Here is a 25,493-nt window from a genome sequence, read left to right on the forward strand (position 1 = left end):
ACAAAACCTGCAGTCTTCAGCATGAGCTTGACATGTCAAAAGAATCAGCAAGCACTGCTAGTTTGACGAGAAAACTCGGAAAACAAGAAAGAGTTGGTTCATGCATCTTTCTCTAACGCACCTTCGTGTGATGTCTGCCGAGGGCACGCGCACCCAGCGAGCAGCAGGCAGCCTTGCCTGCATCCTGCTATTCCTGGCATGCCAACACCCACGCTGTTATGTCTTCTGTGGCATTTTACTCATGCTGTCTAGATTCAGGTAGCATATGCTTGTGTCCTGCAGAGCACGCTTGATGCTTGCTAGATACATCCAGCTACTATGGGAAGGAGAAGAGTTAAGCTATTACCTTGCTAGCTACCAAAATACGCCGTCTGTGTTTTGTTGCTATATTTATGCCGACTCCACCTGACCGGACAAGTGGCCAGCAAGAGAAGGGAAAGGCACTGACAGGAGAGGGTGCTAACGATTTAGGCAACGGGAGCGAGCCTGGCAGAATATGCAGATAGTAGCCCCCAACCCGCCACCCCTGCAGCAACCACCACAGCCAGGGTCAGATCAGCGAGCGGCTCTCACAGAGGATGCCTTTCAGTAGGGAGAATAAGCAGATCCAGGCTGTGACAGCTAATCTGTATCTCTAAATCCAGCCCTGTAATTATTATTATAAGCTTTCCAAGAGACCATTAGATTTGAAAAGTAAATCTGAATTCATAAATGAAGTCCTTCTAGATAGTGTCAAGTCTGCATCTGAGGCATCATTTAATAGCATTACAGACTGATAAAAAGTTTGAAAAATCAGCAGAGAGGTCAAAACTGCGTTGAAATGCTTGACGGCCATCCTCAGCTGTTGCAGCGTGTTTGATTCTGGTTAGATCAGCAGTTTCAAGCTGAGTCACAGTTGTGCAGCCTCAATATCTGCCCTGGAGGCCACACACAAACAGTGGGAAAGGAGCTTTCCAACCCAGACAAATAAGGGCATTGAGTCTCTTTTCGGTTACCCGAGGCCTCTTCCCGATACGCTTCCCCGTCCCGTAACACAAAAACCCAGCTCCACACTTGTGACATCAGGCTCAGGACTCCAGACAAATGAGGCACGTATGAAGATTACAGCGAGCGTGTTTGGAATTGAGCTGAGCTGAGAAGCATCATCTCAATAAGGGGATGTTCCAGGCAGACATGAAACATGGGGATTTGAAGATGTTTCCTGCTTAATTTTTTAATCCCTTTCCAAATCTTCCAGTGTCCTTGCTTATGCTCTGTGTTTTCACCCCCTCTCCCTTCCCCTGCTTTGTAGGTTATGCAGACTTTGAGCTTTTTTTCAATTTCATAAAACTTGTAGCTAATGATCGGGAGCTCTGCAGTTCCAGGTATGACCTTAAGAAAGCCCCTCAGTCTCTCTGGACCAGATCTTTGGTGCAAGTTGCCTTATGCCCCACCGTGTCTGTGTTCTCATCTGGGAAATAATGATGGTATCACCTTTCCTCCTGCCTTTTGTCAAGGGAGAGAACGACCTGTCTCTTCCTAAAGAGCTTCAGACAATGACTGTGCTCAGCCAGCCATAAACACAGCTATATAATAACCTCCAGACCCATCTCCCCAGTTCATTTGCATACACGCTGCACACACCAGTTCATTCTGGTTTTTTTATTTATTTAGAAATAATAAAATAAGACATAATATATAAAAATCTGTACAATCCACAATTTGTGCAGTACATTAGGAAGACTTTGATACAAAAAGGCTGCAAACAGGAAAATAGTAATGGACAACTGTCAGATGCCTAGATTGTTCACCTTACAATAGCTGCAGGCCAAAAGTCATTACAAAATCAGTTTCTCGTTGGCTGTGGGATGGCAACTATGCAGCACCCTTCTACTTTACAATGGTCATGAGCAGCCATAATTTAAAGACATTACAGTACTTCTCAGTTTTACCTTGTAATCCATTATGAAAAAGAAGACCTAAGAGAACAAATAAAACATCTGGACCCTTTGTCTTTTCCGAGAAAAGCAAGTGCTAAACTAACACCACCGAAGTTTATCATGGCTGGGAGAGGGTATCATTAAACACAGCTACTAAGTAATGATTCCTACCCTTGCTACTTAACCAAGGACAACTCGCACGGAAGAGACAGAGAAAAGAAGAGACCCATCCCCACCTGCCTCGGAAATGCTTTTTGTCACTGTATGCAGTACTGTGTTTTAGACAATGTGTCTCATTCAAGTATTTTCAGGGAAGGGCAGAAATAACATATTCCCCCCAGACCCTAAGCGAAATACAGTATAAACCTTCTGTGCGAGCCAGTTCAGCCAACTTTATCCTTGATAAAGAGGCCGAACCAACGCCTGTTGGAGTCCGCGGGTAGAGCTCAGTCAGTTTAAAGGGCCCCTAATTAAGCATCAGCTTGGCCCAGGATCATCGGGAACTGAAGAAACGCTGTCAGTCTCTGTGTAGTCCTTAAAAATATCAACATTTTAAAAAATGACTAACCCAATTTGCTGCTGTAGAAGCGTGCTACAATAGTCTGTCCTATACTGGGCTTACCACGGCGTGCTGAGAAATAAGAAATGATGGACAAGGGGAAGGGTACCATGGAGTGTACATTGCAGGTCTCTTTCTAGCAGCTTCCCGGAGCCAGAGGCTGAGTGCAATTCTGCAATGTAAGATTCAATCGGCAAAGACAAAGGGTTATTAAAAAAAAGAAACAGAATGTGGCAGAGAGTGTAATGGATTACCTCGATGCACACCCTCGACAAGACTAGCACTCGGAAAGCTGGTAACTTTTAAAAATGCCAGTAACTAGAACATGTTTTCAAATTAAAAGTCCATGCTTAAAAATAAATAAAGAGAAGTTCATAGCATTAGGAATCCTATAAGGCTTGCAAGTATTTGCTAAAAATCATGCTAACCGGTAGCATCTAGGTACTAGCTAGCTGAGACTGCCGAGCAGAATTTATACTTTTTGTGGCCTTTTTTTTTTCTTCTTCTCCTTGTCCTCCTTTACAGACTTCTATTTACATTTGGCTTTAAATATGAAAATACTTGATAAACTTTATAAAATGTACATTTTAAAAATATTTCTGAAAAACTGACTTGAAAAACAAAACAAAACAAAACAAAACAAAAAACCCCAAACCTCTGCACCAGAAATGTTAAGGGGGAGGTGTTTTTTTTTTCTCTGAATTCCTTTTGCTTTGAAGAAACAAGCTGAATCCTGCATTTCCCCGTCCCCCGTCTCTCATCCCTCCCTCAAACATCTCAAGTATCATTTAGTGGGAGCACTGTGCACCTGGGGGATGCTGATCTGGAGAACAGGTCCCCGTTCTCCCAGTCAGCCTCCCTTTTCCATCCCTTCCCCGTTGCATTTTCATGCACCCTCTGTTTCACTGAATACTCTTTGGTTTAGTTATTTTCCTTTTACAAGAATATCACAATAGCAGCACTAGCAGCACTCAGTTGTTTTCACTACTGTTGACCCAGAAACTGCAATCAAATCACCTTAATATGTTCAGCCTTTCCTTTCTTTTATGTCCCCCCACCCCAGTAACAGCCTTAGTACTTGCACTCAATCATCTGCCCTCTATAGTAGCCAAATCTATGTTTACAATGTCGAATTTCCACAGTTTTGAACCCACCCACTGTAGATACCATCTTATCAGAAACCATTTCATTGCAGGCATTTCTTTCAGGCAGGGCTGGAAGGGGCCAGAGGCCTTCACAGATACCAGTTTGCAGAAGACATTAGACCTAGAACAAGCTGTTTTTTAATGGCATAGTGATCCAATACTGCAAGAGTTGACTAGGATTATCGTCCCCACCACCACCCCTCTCCACCTGCTCCTCGGGGAGCAGGCGTGAAGCGCAGGTTCACTGTCTCCTTGATCTTAGAGGCACAGAGAATTTAAAGCCTTCTGGGTGAAGGAGCCAAAATACCGCTAGAGCCAGAGCTTCACAGAAGGTCACAAAATCTGCTCAGAGCTCGGTGACGTCTCATCCACCGACCACTCAGTGTTTGCCAGGGAGAGGAGGCAGGAGATGGCCCTCGCTTTGCAGCTTCATCCTCCCCAAATAATCCCTCTCCAAATGAGCTGGAAAATACACTTTTTCTGACACCCTTGCCCTGCTGAAGAGAAGAATTTTACAAAACGCAACAATCCTTGTGCCATTCCCAAGTGCTGTGTTGTAAAAGTTTTCTCTTTTCCTCTCCTTTACCCTCTCCCTTCCTCTTCAAAACCTCTTCCCAGGGATTTATCTATCGCTCGGCTCATCTGTGCCTAAACGCCTGCTCCAGCAGCATTAGCCTCTAGCATCGATCAGCAGCTTCGCGTGGCTCTGGCATAGTTTAACGGGTAACACAACGGCAGCCAAGGGCTCGGGTCAGACGCCTGCAGCACACAGAGGATGGCTCAGTTTTCAGGAGGCTGGGGCAGCGCTGAGGTCTAGCGCGGGTTTGGGAATGTGTGCACTAACACTTGACCTTCGGCTGCGAGCGACCGGGGAAGGACAGATGTTTGCTTGTTTGCTTTCCCCCAACTGCGTTTCTCCTTACAAGAAAGGAAGGGAATTTATTTCCCCATAGAAGAGCAGGGGGGAAGGGGAGGAGTCCTAGCTCACTTTAGATCCGAGTCTTAAGCTTTTAGAATAAGGTGCAAAATAAAGGTCTTAAAAAGAAAAGAAAAAAAAAAAAGAAAAAAAATCAAAAACAAAAAAGTGTCTGAGGTTTGAAATTTTTTTGTTTAAAGCAGCCTGTTCCTTTTTTTTTTTCTTTTTTTTTTTTTTTTTTAAATAAACTCCGCTGTGCAAAACTGTGCATTTTCTTTGGTATCCATTTAGGTAGTTTTAACTTAGTACTTTTTCTATGTATATATATTTTATTTCATTTTTCCTTTAGATAGAGAATTAAATTCTCCCCCCAAAAATCATAATTTTGCTGGAGGCTACTGATTGGCCTGATATTACGTAATGCCCCTTATGTAACTGGAAAGAGAGAAATTGATTCTAGCTATCAAACTACTGGCCTCAAAAGGAGTTTAGACTTTCTGGCAACATTGGCCTCTCTGAAGTGATCATGAGCTTTTCAACCCAAAAAGTTCAACACTGACTTTTTTTTTTTTTTTTAAATTACACAAGAGAAAATAAAAACTACACTGCAACAAAAATAACCATTTGTGTTCATGTAGTTAGCAGCAGCTTTTTAAAAAATAATTATAATAATAATAATAAGGCAGATTCTTGCCTTTGTTATGCCATTAAAAACATTCTTGTTCCCTAGAGAGAAGCATTCTGGAAAAAGTTGAAAAAAAAATAATAATAACCCAACCAAAGCTTGCCTGCAAGTTCAAGTTTTGTAAAAAAATATATACATAATTTATTCTACAACATATGTGCCTTCTGTTCATACTTAGACATGTTTAGTGCTTTGTGTTTAGAGTTCATTTTCTGTCGTCCCTCCTCTGAGGACAGCCCTAAAACCAGCCTGGGTTTCTCAGGTCTGCTTGCCTTCACACCACTTTTCAACAGTACCGTTGTCTGAAAACTGTTCTGGGCCAACTTCTCAGGTCAACGTGCCTTTGACCAATAGATTTTTTTTTTTTCCTTTCAACCAAAAGAGAGAGGAAGAGTTTGTCAGTCATATTTCCGACTCCCGCCGTAGCGGCCGTGGCTCTAGAGGCACCCCTGCTTGGTTGTGGTGGTCCATGTCCGGGTGGGTGTCTGTGCTCATGCTCTCAGGCACCCCAGTGTCAATCTCATCCTCCTCTTTGCTGGTGAGGGCCACTTCGTTCTCGTAGCAAAAGGAGTTTGCGTTAGAGAGAATGTATTTCTTTTCTGCTAAGTCTCTGGCACTACAGATGGGTGTGTTGGGCACTTCGTATGTTTTGTGGAACCTCGAGTAGTCCACTTTGTAGTAGTTTTTCTCTTCAAAGAGTACAGGCTCGTAGCGGTGGCCCCAGAGGATTTCGTTTGCCAGATATGAGCTACGGCACTGGGTAGTCATGGCAGTAGCTTCTACCATGCCCTCTAATATTACTACAATTTCAAAGTCAGCATTGTCCATGTCTTGTTTGCTCAAGTCATACAAAGGACTGTCTTCATCTATTTCATGTACTATTGTAATTGGAGAGACCAGGAATATGCGGTCTATCCCGCTGTCAAACCCTACATTGATGTCTATTTGATCCAAGGGGATGTACTCCCCTTCCGATGTGATCCTGGATTTGAGGAGCTGTGCTCGCACATGTGCCTCCACCAAGTGGCTTTTCCTCAGGTTTCCAACACGCCACATCAGGCACAGTTTTCCATCTCTCATGGCCACCACGGCATTGTGGCTGAAGACTAGAGTTTCATTTCTCTTTTTCGGCTTAGCCATCTTTGCCATGACAGCACCAATGATGAAGGCATCAATGATGCAGCCTACTATAGACTGGAAAACCACCATGAAAACTGCAATGGGGCACTCGTCTGTGACACACCTGAAGCCATAGCCGATCGTGGTCTGGGTCTCAATGGAGAACAGAAAGGCTGCGGTGAAGCTGCTCACTTGAGAGACACAAGGTTTGTTATTTTCTTGATTCTCCAGATCCCCATGCAACAGCGCAATCAACCAAAACACACAGCCAAAAAAAAGCCAGGAGAGGATGAAAGTCAGGCAGAAGATAACTAGCATCCACCTCCAGCGGATGTCCACACAAGTGGTGAAGATGTCTGCCAGGTATCGCTGTCCCTTCTCACCCACGTTAATAAACTGGACGTTGCAGTGGCCATCTTTTTTGACAAAGCGGCTCCTGCATTGCTGTCTGGTATGTACCTTACTCTTTCCATTCCCAAAGCCGTTGGCAACGGCCATGGTTGCCAGCTTCATGCCGTCCTCTTCCGAAGACACGATGCTGTAGCGGTTGGTTCGCACGCTGCCCATCACTACTGCTGTGGACTGAGGTGCTTCTGCTTTAGAAAACAGTCTAAGTTTCTGCAAAACCCTTTGGAGAAACAGTTTTGAAAGTTCTAGAGGAACACACACACACAGAAAAACTGGGGAGAGGCCGGAGTCCCCAAAAGCCCTTGGATCAACCAAGGACAGTCTTCTGGCATGCAGAGTTAGCTTAACAAGTAACCGTCATAGAGAGGGCATGGTCTGCAAGAGAAAGAGAAATGTCGTATTAGATCTTGGAGGAAAAGGATAAGGAATCAAACCTGCAAGAATCAAGTAAAACAACTCCTGGGGACCTGCAGGAAGTTTCCTTATTCTTAATGACAGCGTTTTCTGGAACGCACAAGTTCTCCGAGTGCAGCTGTGTATTGACAGAAGTGACATCATTACTACAAAGAAGGCATCACTCCTCCTGAGTGAAAGCACTGAAGTGATCATGTCACACAAATCTCTCAGCAATATTCACTTTAAAGCTGGACACGCAAAGAATCTGTCTACTATTTACAACCGTGCTTTCTGTTTCTTTTGAAACAAACAATTAGCTTTAACATCCATCTGTTCAAATATGAATACCGAAACAGTTTTTAGTGACACACAATGTGTCTCCTGGACTGTTTTACCTACGACAAACAAGGGAGCGTGCAAAAGGGGAGACAACGTGTACTGAGAAAAGCAATAAACTTGGAAAATGCAAACATCAGTGATTTCCATGAAATTACATTGCATATAGCTTTTTTTTAATTAAGGAAAAAAAAAAAAAAAAAAAAGGAGTTGTGTATTCTTTGCAAATGGCAGGAATAAAGGCTGCAGTAGTTCCTCTTTAACTCCATAAACTCATTGGGATCTGTGCAGGTTTTACACTCACGTTAGGCTTAAGTTGCACAAAGCAAACTAAACCTTATAACAACCCTCATCTGCTCCTGCTAACACAACCAGCAAAAGGCTACGATGGATGAGGACCGGCCAGGCGTCTTCATAACACCTTTAGTGGCAAATATCAGCACCTTCCCCTCGGGAGCCCGAGGCAGCCAGTTCCATCTCCAACGGGCAACAGTTCTGAGTGTCCCGTGGGTCTTAAATGTCAGTAATTAAGACTCAGCAGAAAGGCTACAAAACCTTCTTCCTGAGGGTAGAAGTCACCAAACTTGTTTCAGGGAGGTCTGGCTTAGACCCAGGTTTAGCTTTTAACATGTGCGTCATCCATTAAGTCATGTACTGTATATCAGGAAATGTAATTGAAATACTGCAGAGGAGAAGAGATGCATTAATGCAACTGCTCCATCCACACATGCGCCCCATGGAGGGAATAAAACTAAAACTGAGTGATGAGGACTGTCTGCTGTCCATTTGTCGTAGGAGAGGAGACTTCGGTACCGTTTACAGTAGTGGGCAATTAAATCATGATGCTCTTCGTAAATCAATCTTATCAAAACTCATGTGAGTTTGTCCAAAACCCAACAAAACTGCAGCCACCAAGGAGCACGACCTCTGCCCACGAAGCAGCCTCAGTGCTCTGCGGCTCTTCCTCTGATTCGTATCTGACAACAGCTGTACGTAAGAGTTTATCTCCTTTCCCAAAGGCAGCCCCTAAAGCCCTGCAGAGGTGTTCCAAAAACTTGAGGGATTTCAAACAGTTTCTCAGCCCTCCCACATCCTTCAGCCACATTGCAAGGGCTTTAGGTCAGCAAACACTTGTTAGGAAAAGAGCAGGTGACAAACAGAAAACAACATCGTGCTCCCAGTTGCATGCAAGCTGGTTTTCCCTCTAGAATCTCTTCAGGGCTTACTTTTACCTTCTCTTTTTTCCTCACTTCTGTTTGTTGTGCAAGAATGTGTCCCAACGCCTACTTGCCGAGATTAGTCATCTGTGACTTCAGCGGCGTACAAGACATTTTGGCAGCTTTTGATAGGTTCACTAATGCCCAGTTTTGAGTACGGCTCTCAGCAATGTAGGCTTCCCTCTTACTTATCTGCCTATCTTGCCTATACTGTGTAAGGATTCACTTTTTCCTCGCACACCTTTTTAATCATGGGGTTTCTCATTCCCGTCAGGATATCATTCCCAAAAATACAAAGCAATTCCTTTAATGTTCACTTCAGTTATTTTTTTTGGCTGAAAAATACTTTTATTAGAAACCTAAACACAAGGGAAAAGTGAAAATACTGTTAATACATTTCACACAAAAAACTTCTTGAAAAACATTGCATGGGTCTGCAAATTGATCACTTTTATAAACCACATCCTGCAATCACAGTCATGTTCAGCTTCCACATTCAAAGTCTGTTCTGTTCCAAGCTGATGGAAATACACAGCCTAGGAAACACTTTATTTTGAAGTCTTTCTTTTTTTTCTTTTTCCTGCATTGTCTCTTGGATTTTAGAGGAAAACTTGTGGTGGAGGGAAAGATAAGCTGTAAAGTCTCAAGTGTCTGAATATGCAGCTCCCCTCACAAAAGTCTTGACCCGAGGACATTTGTCTGAATTCCACAAATCACTGAAATCCTAACGCCAGCTTCCTGCAGCAAGCTGGCTGCATTTAGAAGTTTGGGACCCGAATTAGGTGTTGTACATTGTCATGTTCCTACTCTGAATGGCTGAGTGCCTTCTACCTACCGTACCTTGCACAGCCTTGCGCCTTCGCTCTGCGATTCTGCACCACTTTGGCTCTGAGGATCCTTAAACTCGGTGGGGTGTGCCTGGGGGCACCCTGTGCTACCTTTACAGACTGCTTGAAGTTTACACAACAAAGCTCTGGCATGCTCCACTGAAGCATAGTTGCCTTCTTTCTTTTATAGCACAAATTGCCTCTTTTCCTTGCGAGTGCTTGGAGTGGGGAGGATGGGATGGGATGGGATGGGAGCCTGGGCAGCGCCGTGCGCAGGGACCAGCTAGTGCAACGCAACGGGTCTTATCTTGCTCCCGCTCACGGCAGCACAGGCCCTGTAAAATGCCCGCTAGATCCACTGGCTGCCTGATCACGCACCTGATGGGTGGTGACCCTGACTTCCACAATGAGTTTCAGTAGAGGTTCCTCCAAAAATCCCAGAAACAATCAAACTAGCATGAAAATCTAATGGGACTTCTTATTTTGCTAATCCACCTGCTGCTCAAAGGCAAAGCAAGTTTGCTGCCCCCCAGCCCACCCCGCTATCAGGTGTTGGTGGCACCGAAGATGCCCAGCTAGTGTGGGACCAGCCCTGTAATCCTCACCAGACAAAGAAGCCACCCCAGTACCCACCAACCAACCCAAATCTTTGTATAATTGGGCCCAACACACTGCAGCCAGACACACGCACACACACAGCTGTAAATTCAATCATCAGTAGGTGTGTTATTATTATTAATTCATGCTGCCTTTCCTCCTGGAAGAGAAGGCAAGACTAGAGCAATGCAGCTTGTAATTACCAGCACTGGCACCAACGCAGCATTACTGGGAAGGGATGAGATGGGGTAGGAGAGCCCTGGGCTTGTTCTGCTGCGAGAGGATGCTTGGAGGAGCAGAGAAAAACGGGGCTGTGCTGCATCTGCAGCATTTTTGAACCTACATTTGTGGAAGTGCCACGACGAGGAGCCCGAACCCTCACTTTCCCCTTAGCAAGCATCCCCCTCAAGACCTTCCCCCAGGGAAGCCGTTCACATCACACATCTAAACCCCACAACAAACAGCTCGAAGGGCATTTGTGCAGAAGGTTTAATACTGAGCAAAAACTCTGAAGTGCAAAAAGAGCAGGGGGGAGAGAGAGGAGCACTAATGAGCGCTCGGAGCAGTTATTCCCAGGCTGACGCCACACAGCCCTGCAGAGCGAGCCGGGCACATGTTGCTAAGAGAGCACCAGCACTACCTGAGCCAGGCGCCTTCCCCTGCTGCCCTCGGCAAACAGAACAAAGGAGCTACGCGCCACCAGCGAAGCCTGTTCCCACAGCACCCGCTGCCATCCCCGTAACCTTCCTCCAGACCCCTGCGTTACTTCAAGGTCATTCCCCAGGGTTTCTCCACTGATTTGGGTAGGACTCAAGTTACACAAAGTGGTTAGCTGCCTTCAGGAGAAGGATCTGTCCTTTGCGATCAGGCGGGGGGGGGGGGAGGGGAATAAATAAAAAAAGAGCAGATGATGTAAGGAAATGGGTGTGAAGAAATAGGAGAAAGGAAAGGACAAGTGGTGCTTGCATCTGCTGTCCTGCAAAGGGGATGAGTTCAGGGTATTTCTAGCTGATGACAAAATAACTACAAGTGAAATAGTCATCACCAGGGGGTGTACTTGATGCACCGGCTGTGAGGATGGAAAAGCAAACAAGTGTAAAGGTAAGGCTGAAACCCAGAAACAAGTGCCGGCCGCCGGCCGCCCGGCTGCGGGGCGGCGGGGGGTGGCGAGGGCGGCGGCGCGGTCCTGCGCAGCCCGGGCCCCCGGCGCGGCCCCGGCCCCGGCCCCGGCACCTGCGGGGCCCCGGCCCCCGGAAGATGACAAAGCAGCCGCGGAACCCCCGCAAATAAATCTGCCATTTCTTATCAGTATTTGTTCCTTTAACTGTCAGGAACTAAGTTGAAACAATAACAGGCTCTTCACAGGCTCCCCAGCTGCAATGTTTTGTTTTGGTTTTTCTTCCTATTTTTTTGGCAGGATGATTAAAAAGAAAGAAAATCCCCCAATTCCATAATGCCAATGAATGAAGCTACAGGTTCATTCCACACCCCTCTAAAACATTTCGGGCACTCCTTTCAAAAACACGCATCTGATCTCTAAGACTTGATCCTTTTGACCTCTCTCTTGTACAGGAAACAACAGGCGAGAAGAATGGAAAGGGATGGAGCGGTGCTACTCCTGCGGCACGGAGTTGTCATGCAAACTTCCAGCCCTTCCCCAGAATAAAATATCTCGGGGAGGGGAGGGGGAAGCAGCTGGTGCATGGAAAGTTATGAACATAAACAGATGCTGCAAGCAGATGCTCGAGTGTTCCCGGCATACCTATCTAATTATTTTAGGCACTGAGAATAGCTGGTGGATGGTGCAGGAGAAATGCAGGAGTTCCCCCTCCAAACGGCTATGCCGAGGCGTGCAACACGTTCACCGACACGGAAAGCTTTATCTCGGGCGTTTCGCGGCCCGGGGCGTGCACCGAGCCAGCCGCCGGCCCATCGCCCCTGCCCCTGCGAGCCGGGGCGGCACTTGCAGGCGGCTGGCTGGCCGTCTCGGATCGATCTGGAAAGAAGGCGCTCCTTACCTGCCGGCGGCCTTAAAGGAGGTGCTTATAGAGTTAAAAGGGTGTAAGATCCAGCAGCTGGGGGGACGCAGCAAGCCAATCCCAGGGTGCCCGCCGGCCGCCGCCGCACCGCTTGCAACTGAGCCACTCAATGAGCCGCTGCCCCTTTTTTGCGGGCTGCCATGTGATGTTTAATAGCGGCTCCGCCGTCCCCGCCCTCGGCGCTGCCCCGCACCAATGGGAGGCGGGAGGCCGGGCCGCCATCAGCCGCGCCGGGCCGGCAGCGGGGCCGGGGGAGCGCGGCGGAGCGGCCGCGGCCGGGGAGCGCGGCGGGGCCGGGCGCGGGGCTGCCCCGCCGGGGCGAGGGGCGGGTACCGGGGCGGGGGGGGCCCGGGGGACGCCGCGGCGCCCGGGGAGCGCGGGGGCGGCCGCGGCCCCTCGGCTCTGCGGGGAGCCAGCGCCGGGCCCCCGCTCCCCCGCAGCGGGCAGCCTGCGGCGTGCCCCGGGCCCCGCTTGCGGCCGCTCCGCCCGCTGCCCCCAGTGCCCGCGGGCACCCGGCTCCTGCCCCCGCACCCGGCTCCTGCCCCCGCACCCGGCTCCTGCCCCGGGCACCTGGCACTTGCCCTGGGCACCCAGCACTTGCCCCGGGCATCCCCTCCACGGCGAGAAAGGCTTTTGCAAGACTTCACTGGGAACTTGCAAAGGTCCCGTGTGGGATCTGTACGCCTGCTCGCTCCAGCTTTCTCCTGTCGGGCTGGTGTCCGAGGACCCATGTAGTGAGACAAAATACCAGAGAGAGAATAGTTTTGTTCCTTTCTTTATCTCAGTGAAGGGAAATGCTAAGATGCAGGGTATCTCATCCCAAACGCCCGGCCCTAACGTGCACTAGAAGCAAGTCAAGCATACTGCAGCACAGCTATTAAACTTAACATCCTTCTCTTTCACTGAAATCAAACACCCCTTCCAAAACAAGAGCTTCGATCCCTGAAGTAAGATCTTTTGGAGCAAGGCTGGAAGCAAGAGAAGCGTTTGCCTGGCCGCAGTAAGTACGATCCATTTCTTTGTTTCATAGCTCACCTGTGGCAGCTTGATCCGCAGGCTGGCTGGCCGTTGCTGAAATAATGCAGAAATCAGAATGATTTTTAATAGCTTGTCCTCCCTACAGTGGACGTGGCCTAAGACAAAGAAAACAAGGATGAAATGTCTGGCTGGGAGCCTTGCAGGAACAAAAACAGCCTTGTAAGCACACTCTGAAGTTTGCCAAACTCCGGCTCTGATGGACAGTGCAGGGGTGTTAGTTTCCGAGGCAGGTGTCCGCTGCTGCAGCGCTCTCCTGCTGCCCTCGGGAAGCCGAGTTCCCGAGTGCTAACAGCTGAAATGCAGCAGGCAGCCCTGCATGGTCTGCTGGAAAAAGGAGAGCGAAGGTGACTGCTAAATGCAACGGTTGCAGACCACACAAAGCTTTAGAAGTTGGCGTGAACACCTTGAATTGCACCCAAGACTCCAACGGTAGCCTCTGCAACACCCAGAAAACGGGTGCTGGGGATGCTTCTGGGACAAGACAGCGTTAATCAGCAGTCAGGTCTTCTGCCTGGAGCTGCTGAGGGATAGCCTGGTCCAAGTGGGTCGGCTGCTCTCCTCCGGGGAGCTTCCTTACAACGTCCAGAGCAGGCTCTAAACACGATTCCCTCTAAACACTACTTCCCACAGCAATGCCAGTACCTGCAGTCACTCGTTGCTTAAACTGTCCTCCTCCTCCTCGTTTGTTTCATAAGTTTACAACTCTGACATTAGCCATCTTTAAATACTCAGTGAAAATGCTTTGCCCAAATGCTTTCTCATGGAGTAAAGGTTTTAGGAACACATTCCTCATAGCGTTGCTGGACAATTTCCACTGACTCCCAGTACTGTCGCTTACAGTATTTGCCGAGTTCCCCATACTCCGAATGAGGAAGCACCACATTGTTGCAGCAACAAATACAACAGCCAAATGCAGATGGTTTTAAAAGTCCCCAGTGTTATGTGTGCAGGATATGCAAAATTTACATGATGGGGAGAGAGGAAGAAAAGACAAGTGCTTGTGTATATTGAGCAATCCGGCATGTTGGGCAATCATTGTGTATGACATTTTTCAGTGATTCTGTTCATTTTTAAGGGGAGAAAAGTCCTATAACACAGGTAAGTTTCTTATGAATGACGAATCTGGAAAAAAAAACTGTAAGTGACTGCAATTATTTTATTCATTCAGTAAGAAGAAGATCATTAAATCCACAGGATTTGAAAGCCATAGCCACAAATACTACACAGTTCATGTACCTATGTTGGAGAAAAACAGATCCCTCATTCCTCTGAGTGTATGTGTGCTTCCTATGAACAGCTAAAATAGCAACAGTTTGACCCACCTTGAAGAAGTACGTGCTCCACTGTGATCCGCTATTGCTAAGAGATGCTCTGCTGAGAATACAGGCGGTTTGCTGGGGGGTGGGTTCGACAAATCTCTGCACAATGTCCACAAGATATTACAGATTACAGCCTGACCTTCTAGACTCTTACTCAGCCTTTACTCATGCAAACCAACTGATAAAGACTACGGACCTACTAGACCCAGAGACCCCAGATCTGCTGATATGAGTAAGACTTACTCACAGCAGCACAGACTTGCAGGTCAAGCCATTTAGCATTTCATACTGAAGAAGAGTAGAGCATATACACCAAGATTATTTTACAGCTTTTTTAAAGTCAGAACAGCCCTGCTCAGAAAGCTCTTCTTAGAATGAAATATTGATTCTAATCTATTATCTGGATAACAAGAACCATAACAAAGCGGTCTCTCGTCTGCATGGGCTTCAGCAAGAGAAGTACTTCCAAACCCCCCAAACAGGGAAGTTGAAGTTACAAGAAAAGTTTCTAAAAAACCCTTTCCTGTTGCAACAAGCCAGGACAAAGAGGGTGAGTGACAGCTGGAAACTTAACCCTCAAGAGCGAGTGAGGGTTTGTTTTCCTTCTCTCAGTGAATGGTTTTCTAATTTGAGGTAGTCTAGCTACAGAAGTCTCTCACTGCTTCACTACAGAGGCTCCTGACTGAAATATTAGAAGAGCCATGTGAAATGGTCATAGTCTGAGGAGTTTTCAAGACAGGATCCACTACCTGCAGAAGCAACGGTATCAAGGGATAAGAAGGGCTCTGGGAAGGCAGAACGTTCATATTTCATACCAGTGTAGGACGTAAAACAAAAGGAGCCAGCAACAGAGCAGGATGCTTTTTCTTAAACAAATTTCAGCCAGGCCATATCAGTGAAAGAAGGGGCTTTTTTCTCCCCACATTTTCTGTTTTCCGGCATCATTCTCTCCTTTGCCCATCAGAGCCACCCCGTCTGTCAGTCTTGCAGAGATCTGCAGATGCCCTGCAGAAGCGAATTTGAGAGTTGTATTGCAGGCATAGTCCTTGCCAGCTGGGACCAGAGGCTTTAGCCCCTCTCTTACTGCACGGGAGATGTTATTAAATTGCTTTTTCTGTCTTGGCGGTGAAATGACCTAATTATCAGATTGCATTAGTCTTCATCTCTTAAAGTGGCCAAATCTGCTTTGGTTCTCAAGGATTTTATTGCCAGCTGAAAATAGCTTAATTGTATTGTACTTGCAAAGAAAACACAGTCTGGTAGAATCAAAGCAGTCGGTTTCCACAAGATGAGAAGAAATGCCATAAATAACACGTTGGGCTTTTTTTCTGGTCTCACCATTTCCATGCATGTAAACTGGCATAAGTTAGCCTTTCTTCTCTAGCCATTAAGTCAACTGGAAAAAATTCATCAGGAAAAGGTGGTTTCCCCATTCACAGTAAACCCCTGGGGTTTAGACATTAACTGGATCTTTATAGGTCTAATGCTGGGATCTCCAAGGAAAAATGAAGCCACATTGGTAGTAGAAGGAATGGGTAAATCGAGTGAAAATTCCACAGAGAGACGGTTACATGTTTGATAAGACTTGAGAGAGCAAATAAATATATTTTGTACTTTGCAAGCAAATAGGATATACAGATGTGCAGCCAGGGACACAGTTATATTGGATAATAACGTGTTTGTTCATTGAAGGGGTGAAATATGGCATAGGAACTTGAATTGTTTTATATATCTGAGAATAGTGGAACTCACACACCATCCACATTGTTTTCTCTATTTCTTTCCCAGATACTTTGTGTCCAAAATCTTTGCTTAAGATCTCAGACTGTCTTATTTAGTCTCATTCTAAAGTCAAATCACCAGCAGGTGACTATATTTAAAAAAAAACCCTTAAGTATATACTTTCAGTCTTTGCTACTGCAGGTGGTGGATGTGGGAAACAAGGTGAAGAAATCTCGAAATAATGAATTACAAACAGTAATCCATAGCTAACAGTAACTGTATATAACTGGCAATCCAACAGCAACCCAAGAAGTTCTGCCAAAGAAAACTTATTTCCAACACTGTATTCCATGTGGCTTGATTCTCAATAAATTTAGATGCCTAATTTAAGGGATCTTTAATTTCCAGCTGAGCTTTCAGACCCAACAAAATATGATAAATACCTGTCAGTAAAAAGTGAGCTCTCTCAGCTCTCAACACATGCTCTCTGCAGGGTCAAAGGCCTTAAAATTATTAGAAAATGTTAATCTGTTATTTAATGTACACCTTGCACATTATTTTCTAGAAGCCCTGCTGTAGCAAGACAGTTGTATTACCATTTAGTGATCTATTTTCACAAATTAGGATTGTGGATAATCTTTCAGAAATGCAATAAACTTAAGGTACATCTAGCATTGTTTCTGACATGGCAATATTCTATATTTTTTCTTGTCTAGCCATCAGTCAGCTGTGACAATTTGTCCTCAAAGGCGGCAATGGGGAACGTATGTTCAGATTAATGAGGATATTAGTACAAGTGATAAAACTGATCAAGCGATTACATATTAATGAGGCTAATATTTTCCTATTAATCTCAAAGTTATCTAATGATCTTCCATAGTTCCCATTCTTTGGATATCTCAAGGGAAAGGGAGTTAATGGTTAATAAAACTTGCCAGAGTGGTGAGAACATGCCCATGGAGCTGACATAGGGAACTTGACAATTCCTGGAAGGAAAAGGGTTAAGAGCCAGCAACTTACACATACAAAACTGTGTGACTACACTTTCATTCTCTTCCTTACAGCTTCAGTTGCTAGTGTTACTGGCCTGCCAGATTTTCTAAAATCAGGATAGGCTCACGCTCAGCTGAACAGAACAGGGTAAGAATATCTTTGTATTTCTCTGGCTTGTAAACTTTTGGTTATGTAAATATTGTATGTAAGCAGGAGGGCTCTCAAGGGAGTAGATATTCATAGGTTTTTCAATGAGTACCCTACTGCGGACTGTCACTAGTCAAGTCACCTACTTGTCCCAAAGCCCACGTGGTGCTCAGCCAACTTACAAACTTGCATCTGCAGAGCCCCCTGTGCTCAGAGACAGTGCCTGGGTCCCTCCCCTGTGGGCAGGAATGAAACCTCAACCTCCTTCCTTGGGGGTTATCAGAGTTTGATGAGTTGATCCTTATAAATGGTTGTTACCCAAGGTGTGAGGGTGGGGAGAGCTGTAAGGAGTAAAGATGTGTTTCTGGTCTGCTTCTCTGCCCCTGCGGCATCTTACCACCAACCTTCCTGGCACACCAATGTTCTCATTAGCAAAAAAAAAGCGGTAACCTACCTTCTGGTGTTCTGTGCAGGGTGAGGAAAGGGTAATGATTACAGAGCCGTGTTTCCTCTAATTTCACCATGGCTGTAAGAGGAGGGATGAAGCAGAGATCTGCTTTGGCCTTTGTCACTCTGTGTGTGCTACCATAGGCAGAAATGTGGAAAATTTCCAGTGGCAAAGGGAGTGGCAAGAAAGAATAAAAAGCTGATTGCAATAGAAAGAGCTAGAAACCTTTTGTCTTTTCTAAGCAAAATTAATGCAAAGTACATGCCTTTTCTGCAACTCTCCTACTGACCCACTTGTATTACACAACTTGGTTCACCAAAGTGATTCAAGTTGGGCAGCTTCACCTTCTCAGGTGACGTTTGGCAGTTCCTGAGAGAAAGGTGATGTGAAATATGTGGGTACACAATGAAACCTGCTTCCAGCAGCAGAACACTATACCCAGAAGTGACTCAGAGGACCTCTGTTAAAACCCTACATGGTTTTCCTGCATTGCGATGTGCATATTGCATTTCTGCCGATGATCATTTATTATCACTGTGCTTTATTACCTATCAGTGTACCCACTCTAGTGAAAACTGCATTTATAAACTCAGAAGCATCTGATTTGCATTAACATCACATAAACTACTGCTCTCCTTACTTTCTCAGACTTTTTATTTTAGTATATTAGCTTAAATGCAAATGTCCTCAGTGTTTTCTATCAGATTGTACCAGAACCTAAGAATTTGCCTGGAGTCCATGGCCACAACATAAATGAAAATATCAGAGTTTATTTTCTCTCCTGGAAAGCAAATAAACTTTGCTAAAAACAGAGAATTAGATCATTGGCCATTGTGGAAGGAAAAACACAGCAGAAAACAAGCTTAAGTCTCCTGAGGAGCCAGCACTGTGCCTATTTACATCAAATAGGAACTTCCATCTCGATGGCAGTGGTGCAGACCACTCCCTGATAGGAGACCGGGTGATTGTACGTGCATTTGCGCTGGCTGTTTCAAAGCACTGTCAGCTCTGATTGAATGCAGCAATTCCTGTACCGGGTCTGCATGTGCACCAAAGAGGGTCCTTGAGCTGCTGGAGCTGGTGTAGAGCAGTCCCACCTTGACTGGGAGAGCCTGGGGACCTTTCATAGCCATCACAGCATCTCGTATCCCCCTTCCCCGGTCAGGAAGCCAAGCTGAGCAAGGAGAGCCTGGCCGGGAGACATGCCGTCCGGGCAATCAGAGGAGTAGATCGCTGGCACAAAATGGCAGTTCAGCCCTGCTCGTAACTCCTGCGTGGCTGGGAAGGAGGTAGACAAATTAAATTAGCTGGCACCTTTCTAAATTTCTCTCAAAACTAAAATTGAACAGATGAGTAAAACCAAACTAAGCTCAAATTGTTGGCTAAACTTCCTGATATTGTTTTTGACTGATTATTTGGACCAGCCCTCCAAGGCCCACCCACTAAAACACCTCTGTCATCTGAAAACTCTTTCGTCAGAGAGGAAATAATCTTCAGCAAGTAAATGCCAGAGCTTCCTTTCTTCTGCTATCATGATCTTGTGCTGCTTATTTGCTTTTCTGATGTCATTTTGTGCCTCCAGGCTAAATTCTGCCTTTCATTTATGCAGACGCATAGGGCAAGAAGGATTCCTCATCCACCCTTGGGCATCCTGCATTAAAGTTTGGGCCAACTTCCATGTCCTGTGCTCTGTTTTGACCTGATCAAGATGCATAGACAGAGGGAAAGGACGGCTGCAGAAGGAGGCTGTCCCCTGTTTCGCACTAGGAAATGTTGCACCTCAGAAGGCATGAGCCATGCCTTTCTTTGTAATCTCCCTAATACTTCAAAAGTTGGCTTTGATCCTCTGATATTATTTAAACTAATGCTCAAACCCTATTAAGCAACCTTGTGACAGAGACTGGAGGGGAAAGCATTGTGCCATTTCCCATCAAGTATTAAAAAATCAGTATGGAAAGTTGTAAAATGTCAAAGTTGCTGCAGCCCACGGTGGCTGCGAGTCCTGGTGACATCATGGCCCGCCGATGGCATCGCGGGGCCCAGGACCCTGGAGGTTTCCGGGGCTGTGCTTGCTCTTCCCACAGGCAAACGGGTGCTGCAGAGAGCAGGTTGCCTGGGAGGGGGCAGGGCTCACTGCCCGTCCCTTCCCTGCCTGCAGACTCGGCTGGCACAAGTTAGCATTTTCTGCAGTTTGTTGTTGGCGTAAAGTGATTTGCAGAAACATGCTGCCGGTCCATAGCTCAAGAAGAAGACAGGCTGATTACAAGAAGTCCACATTCCTCCTTGAATGCCTCAGACCAGAAAACCACCCTTATTCAGAGCAGCACTTCAATGCATATTTCACTTCAATCTAAGCACACACTTAGCTTGGGAGCCAAATGCCTACCGAGGCCATCAGTAACGTGCTCGGGCAGAGGGAACATTCAGCACCCAGGTTCTGACTATCTTGATTTGACAAAGGCCAGAGATCACATGTAGAGGCAATCAGTGGCAAAGAGTAAAGAGGGAGAGAGCAAGCGAGAGAGACAAAGAGAGAAAGAGAATGAACAGAGGCTCGTCATGTCGCTTGTTACAGTACTGGAAGGTGCTTGTGCTCTCTGACAGCAAAGATGACATAAAAAACCTTTGCAGAACAGACCAGACCAGAGCACAACGGGCTGGCTTTGTTCATCTTTCCTGATGGGGTGACCCCAGTGCTTAGGATTGAGTGCCAACAATGCCAATCATTTCTGGGTCTTTTGTTAAAAAAACAAAACAAAACAAACCCAAACCAAACCAATCCTCCAAGTTTACAGAAGTTAGAAATCACCAACCAGCTCACCTTTCCTTAATCACCATCCGTGATGCTGGTCACCAGAACCACCAGTGAAGCCAGGATGGGTGCACAATTAAGGTGAGCATATTTGAAAGCACAAGTGAATGCTGCAGAGAGCTGTTTGCTTTGCATTATTCACACTCTTCAGGCTCTGGCAAATTGCTTTTCCTCTGACCATACTTCACTGTAATTTTTTCAAGCTGAACTGGTTTGGATAGAATAAATGCCTGTTCTGAATCTTCATCAGAAATGTCAATTGACTTTGAATCTTTTTGGAAGGTCCAGAAAGAAACAGAAGACTTTCAAGCATCTTTGTGCTTTTGGTGTCTGGAAGTGGCTTCTCTCACAGGAGAGAAAAGAAAAGAAGCAGATCTATTTGAGTAATTTAACCTGTATAGGGTAATTTACTACAAGGCAACACTTCAGAACTCAGTGCTTTTATTTTCCAGCACACAAGTATCCTTGACCTCGCTCTTCTCTAGCCTCAGCTGTGTTTCAGCTAACTCTTGTAAGAAGAAGCCTCCCTAAGGAGCAAATCTACAAGTCAAAGTCATGACTTCCTTTGCTCAAAAAAGGACCCAGAAGACTGGATCAGCTGTATGTATCTCCTCCCTTTATATGGTTAGGCTGTTCCAGTGCTTTCATCATCTAAAGTAAAATTAGCACTATAGTAATTACCCTGGGCCAAATATGCAGCTGGTGAAAGTGCACATATTTCAGAGGGATGAAACTTGAGATGGAATTGGCAGGCACTGTCCCCTTTTATTGAGGCTAACGTAAGGAAAGTGATGGGAGCTATTTCAGTCCCACATCCACACGTGCAGACATACACTCACAGGCGATGCTTCCCCTCTGCTGTGATTTTCCCTGCTAGAGCTTCGCACCCAACTTCCTGAGGATTGCTAACGCCAGCGTGAGGTTTTCCAAATCATCCCTCCTCATCTTTGGTACAGACCATATCAAAGGAGGTCTGTGGGTTTTTGGTCTTCTGTACTACCAGCCACAGGTTTGCTGGAGGGCATTGGGAAGTGGCTTGGGGCTGGTGGTGTGTAAAGGTGTGCAGGACCGATGTTTTGTGTGATTGTGAACTGTGTTTGATGGCTTTACCTGGTACTTCTCCAAAAAGAAGGATAAAATGGGAGGAAAGAGAAAGAAGACCCAGTGAGGGAAAGTGTTATGGGCCCTCTAACAGAGTGATTGCCAACTCAGCAGTGGCACTCTGCTGTACCCTCTCAAATGAAACAAGTGACAAAAGCAAGGTGGATTTTTTGCCTATGGAAAAAGTGATCACTGAAGAGAAGAGGTTTTAATCAGTATATAAAGTGAGTAATTCCACAAACTGCAATAAGGTACTTACCAAATTTTGTTTCCCGACTCACATCCTACCACAGGTCACTCTTGAAACTGGCCCATTCAAATTGGTGGGGTCACATTTACTTAACATGAGTAAGGCCCTTGACCTGGGTGGGCAAGGAAAGCTTCCCCCTGGGTACACTCACCATGGTCTTTTTTGATTTCCACTTGGAGATCTGAATTGAGACCTACCCATTTATGCGTAATTCCTCTGTTTCATGCCCTGTTTAGGGCATGGCCATCACAAAGAAGTATTTATCAGTCAAAATTTGAAAATTTGTGACACACCCAAAAGGCAACTCTACCAGGGCAGTGTGCTAGAGACACCCCATACGGACATTGCCGAGCCACAGTACAGAGCGGTGGTACTGGGGAGGCTTTGGGACTCCCTCCTCTCTACTGCTGTTTTGTACAGCAGCCACATATAGGCCATCAGCTCATTTTGGCACCTGAACTAAGCAGAAATCATGCCGAATGAACATCAGACCAAAAATAGTCCCTCCCCTGTCAGGCAAGTCTGAGAGACACCCTGTGATCGGAGATGGGGAAACACGAGGAACAAATGCAATGCCCAGTAGTCGCAGCAGACCAGCTGCCTGACAGTTGTGGAGCTTCCTACACACGCCGCTGCGAAGGAGAGGCTGAAGAAAGGATGTGAAGAAGGATGATGATATAGATGGTTCAGCAGATGTTTAATTGGAGCTACTCCCATGCGTGAGAGAACACACGAAGTTGTTCAATGGAAAATGTGCGTTCAGAAGTGGACATGGCACCGAATATGAGATAATTATTAAGGCATTTCTATTTTGGAGCCCTTCTGTGTGTAGTTTTACATAATAAACATTACCATTGCCTTTCTACACGCACAAACGTTCCCTGGTCCAAACAAACAAGCAGCTTTTTGCTTCTTGTCACTGATACCTCTTGAAGTAAGTATCTTTGGTCACAAATAGATCATTGCCCTATTTGAAAAGTTCCTAGTGGAGTGTAGCCAGTTTTGACTGGCTATATATACCTAAGCTGGCAAATCAAGCAACCTCTCAGCTTTTGCTTCTATATATAAAGAGGAATGATATAGAATAAATCAGCTGGACGGAGCACATGTCAAATCAATTTTTATACCAAAATAATTTTCTTTCTGAGTTTGATTTATTCTGCCAAGCCTGAGAAGGCAGCTATAGGAAGCCTTAACCTCCGGTTCCAAGTTTGCCCAGGATGGTCAGGCAATACCAGGAATTTGCTGACAACAGGTTCTCCGCTTATGCCGTGGTTATAACACCGCCTTTCTACGTGCCATTTCAGAGCGGTCGGGGAATCCATCGGCGGGGACAGCACGCCGTGCCTCCCAAATCATGATGATTGTGCAACATTGCAAAGCTGACCCTTGAAGGAGTGCTTGAAACAGAGAAACAGAGATGGGGGCTAAGCGTAGGGGTTCGTTTGAATTTATGGCGCTTTTCTCCGAGCATAGATGCTCTTGGGAAGCCACTCAGCGCCGTGCCAGCGGGAGCCGGGCGAGCTCCGCCGGCCCCAGCCGCGGCGGGCGGGGAAAGGGCGGGGGGGGACCCGGCGCAGCGCGGGGGGGGGGGCGGCGCGGCGGCTCCGCGGGGCGGCCACCAGGTGGCGCCCAAGTGCCCGCGGCGGCGCTGCCCGGCTCCCGCGGCGGGAGCAGCGGGGCCGGGGCCGGGGCAGCGCCGGCAGCGGCCGTGGGTCCGAGTGCGAGCGAGGAGACGGTTAACGCCTGGAAAACACGAGTCCCGCTGCTGTTTGTACGCGGCTGACAGCATCCGAGGTTGGGTTTGTGCTGGGCCGGAAGGGCGCAGGACTTCGGGGACACACCTGGGTCCAGGAAATTCTTGGGCGTTTCCGACAGTCCCAGGTAACTTTGTATTATGGAGCATGAAGCAAACAACGGCTGACAGGTGACAATATCACAGCTTCAAAAATATTAGCTTTCTAGGGAGCAACAAGAGCTCAAAAAGGAATTATGCAACTTTGTACCGGTTTTGCCTGATGTTTATCTGATTCCCCCATCGCCTCCTCAGCCATGGGGACTGACCCCAAGAAAAGCTTTGAGTTCTGGAAGTAGCTTCTGTGTTGTGATTTTAAGCCCCATGAAAACATCGATCCACGTTTTTCAGCCCAGACTAAAACTGTAACTGCTCCTTGTTTCATTTTTTTCTTGTTTCATTTCTGTCACGCTTCCTCTTGTCTGCTTGGAAGCGAATTGGTTGTCAGATGCTTCCCTAAATGGGCCTCTTAGGCCCACCACAGACACCAACTCTTTCTGTTTGCAGGTTCTCAGGTCAAAAACAGCAAGGATTTAAGAGCTAAAAAAAGCTTACAAGCAATTTTTTCTTCCCACACAAACACTTCTGATACCCTGAAAGGTACCTGTTATTTCCTGAAGGGAGTATAACTGTGTAACCGTAATGCTTCCAGTTAGGTAGGCAGCTGAAGTCAGACCTCCTGCACAGTGTGTAAGAAACAAGGGATAAACAAAGGGATATTATGTCCCACATCTGAAAATCAACTTCACAGAAAATATGCACTAAATGATACATGATAATGGGGAAGGAAATGCCAGCTGCCTTAATGAACGGTGGTAGGCAAATCTGGAAAAATAAATTATATAATAATCTCTTATTATATTCCCTTCGACATAAACTAATCTTGACCCAGAACAATAGTGCTACTTTCCAAGAGAAAATAACCGAGATGCAGCTATAATCATGATACAGGAGTCCAATGCAAAGTGGTTTGTATTTTCTCTTTGTTAAAATTTTGCTTCATCTGGTAAATTTTGTGGAAAAGACGGGAACAGGGTGAGCAACTTCCAGCTGAGGCAGAAAGAAATGCCAGTTGCTGCATCTTGGTGGCTGGGAAGAAGCTGCTGAACTTCGACCCAATGTATTGGCTTTCTGAAGACCCAAGGAGCACGTGCAATGCTCTGCAAGAGCGGGAGGGTATTTGTGTTTTGCTTCAGCTCCCAACTCACCGAACAGCCCAGAATGCAGCCAGACACTTTCTTTTGGACTGGTGGGCACTTTCATCCATTCATTAGGGATGACTCAAAGGTTAGGTCTGCATTTCTGCTGGGAGGATGCACGTGTTACTACTTTTGTTGGGTTTCTGAGAGGCTTGCTTATGCATCACTCAGCTCTGCAATGGGGATGAATTAAAAAAAAGCCAAATGGAAATCCTTGGACACATCCTCATCTAGAAAGAGCAGATGGGTGAAGAAGATCCTCCTTCCTACTTACCCAAAGCTGCTGTGCACCAGTGTACAGCAAGAGTCTTTCCTAGGTCCTCTCCTAGGCAAGGAGGATGTAAGAACTGGCTCTACCAAAAGTGCAGTCAGGCCCCACCTAAATGATAGTTATGGAGGAGCCTGCACATTTTGTGTGCTTGTGTATCTCCTCTACACCTCTGTCCATTCCTGTCTTATCCACCTGGCACTATCACAGATCCTTCATCGGGTGGGGAGGTTGCAGG

General features: G+C 46.2%; 1 protein-coding gene and 1 long non-coding RNA gene across 3 annotated transcripts; one reads left to right on the top strand and one right to left on the bottom strand.

Annotated features, from left to right (window-relative positions):
* Positions 1-1,693: 1,693 nt before the first annotated feature.
* On the bottom strand, positions 1,694-16,524 carry KCNJ2 (potassium inwardly rectifying channel subfamily J member 2). Of its 2 annotated transcripts, XM_087750515.1 has the most exons (3): positions 14,524-16,524; positions 13,199-13,296; positions 1,694-7,126 (listed from the first exon to the last, which is right to left on the bottom strand). In XM_087750515.1, exon 3 carries the CDS (start codon positions 6,908-6,910, stop codon positions 5,627-5,629), a length of 1,284 nt encoding a protein of 427 aa, XP_087606641.1. In that variant the 5' UTR covers positions 6,911-7,126; positions 13,199-13,296; positions 14,524-16,524; the 3' UTR covers positions 1,694-5,626. The 2 variants fall into 2 exon arrangements, with proteins under 2 accessions (XP_087606641.1, XP_009465191.1); XM_009466916.2 differs by lacking the exons at positions 13,199-13,296; positions 14,524-16,524 and adding an exon at positions 12,143-12,279.
* Positions 12,692-23,533, top strand: LOC148056441 (uncharacterized). Its single transcript, XR_015703147.1, has 3 exons — positions 12,692-13,163; positions 17,307-17,382; positions 19,440-23,533. It is a non-coding gene; the product is annotated as an uncharacterized LOC148056441 (long non-coding RNA).
* The last annotated feature ends 1,960 nt before the right edge of the window (positions 23,534-25,493 follow it).

The sequence above is a fragment of the Nipponia nippon genome, unplaced genomic scaffold, assembly GCF_047370975.1.
Source record: "Nipponia nippon isolate SJK-2023a ecotype South Korea unplaced genomic scaffold, ASM4737097v1 scaffold_14, whole genome shotgun sequence".
Taxonomy (NCBI): Eukaryota; Metazoa; Chordata; class Aves; order Pelecaniformes; family Threskiornithidae; genus Nipponia; species Nipponia nippon.

Coding starts and splice junctions, on each gene's coding strand:
- KCNJ2 (XM_087750515.1), bottom strand. CDS start 6,910: ATGGGCAGCGTGCGAACCAACCGCTACAGCATCGTGTCTTCGGAAGAG.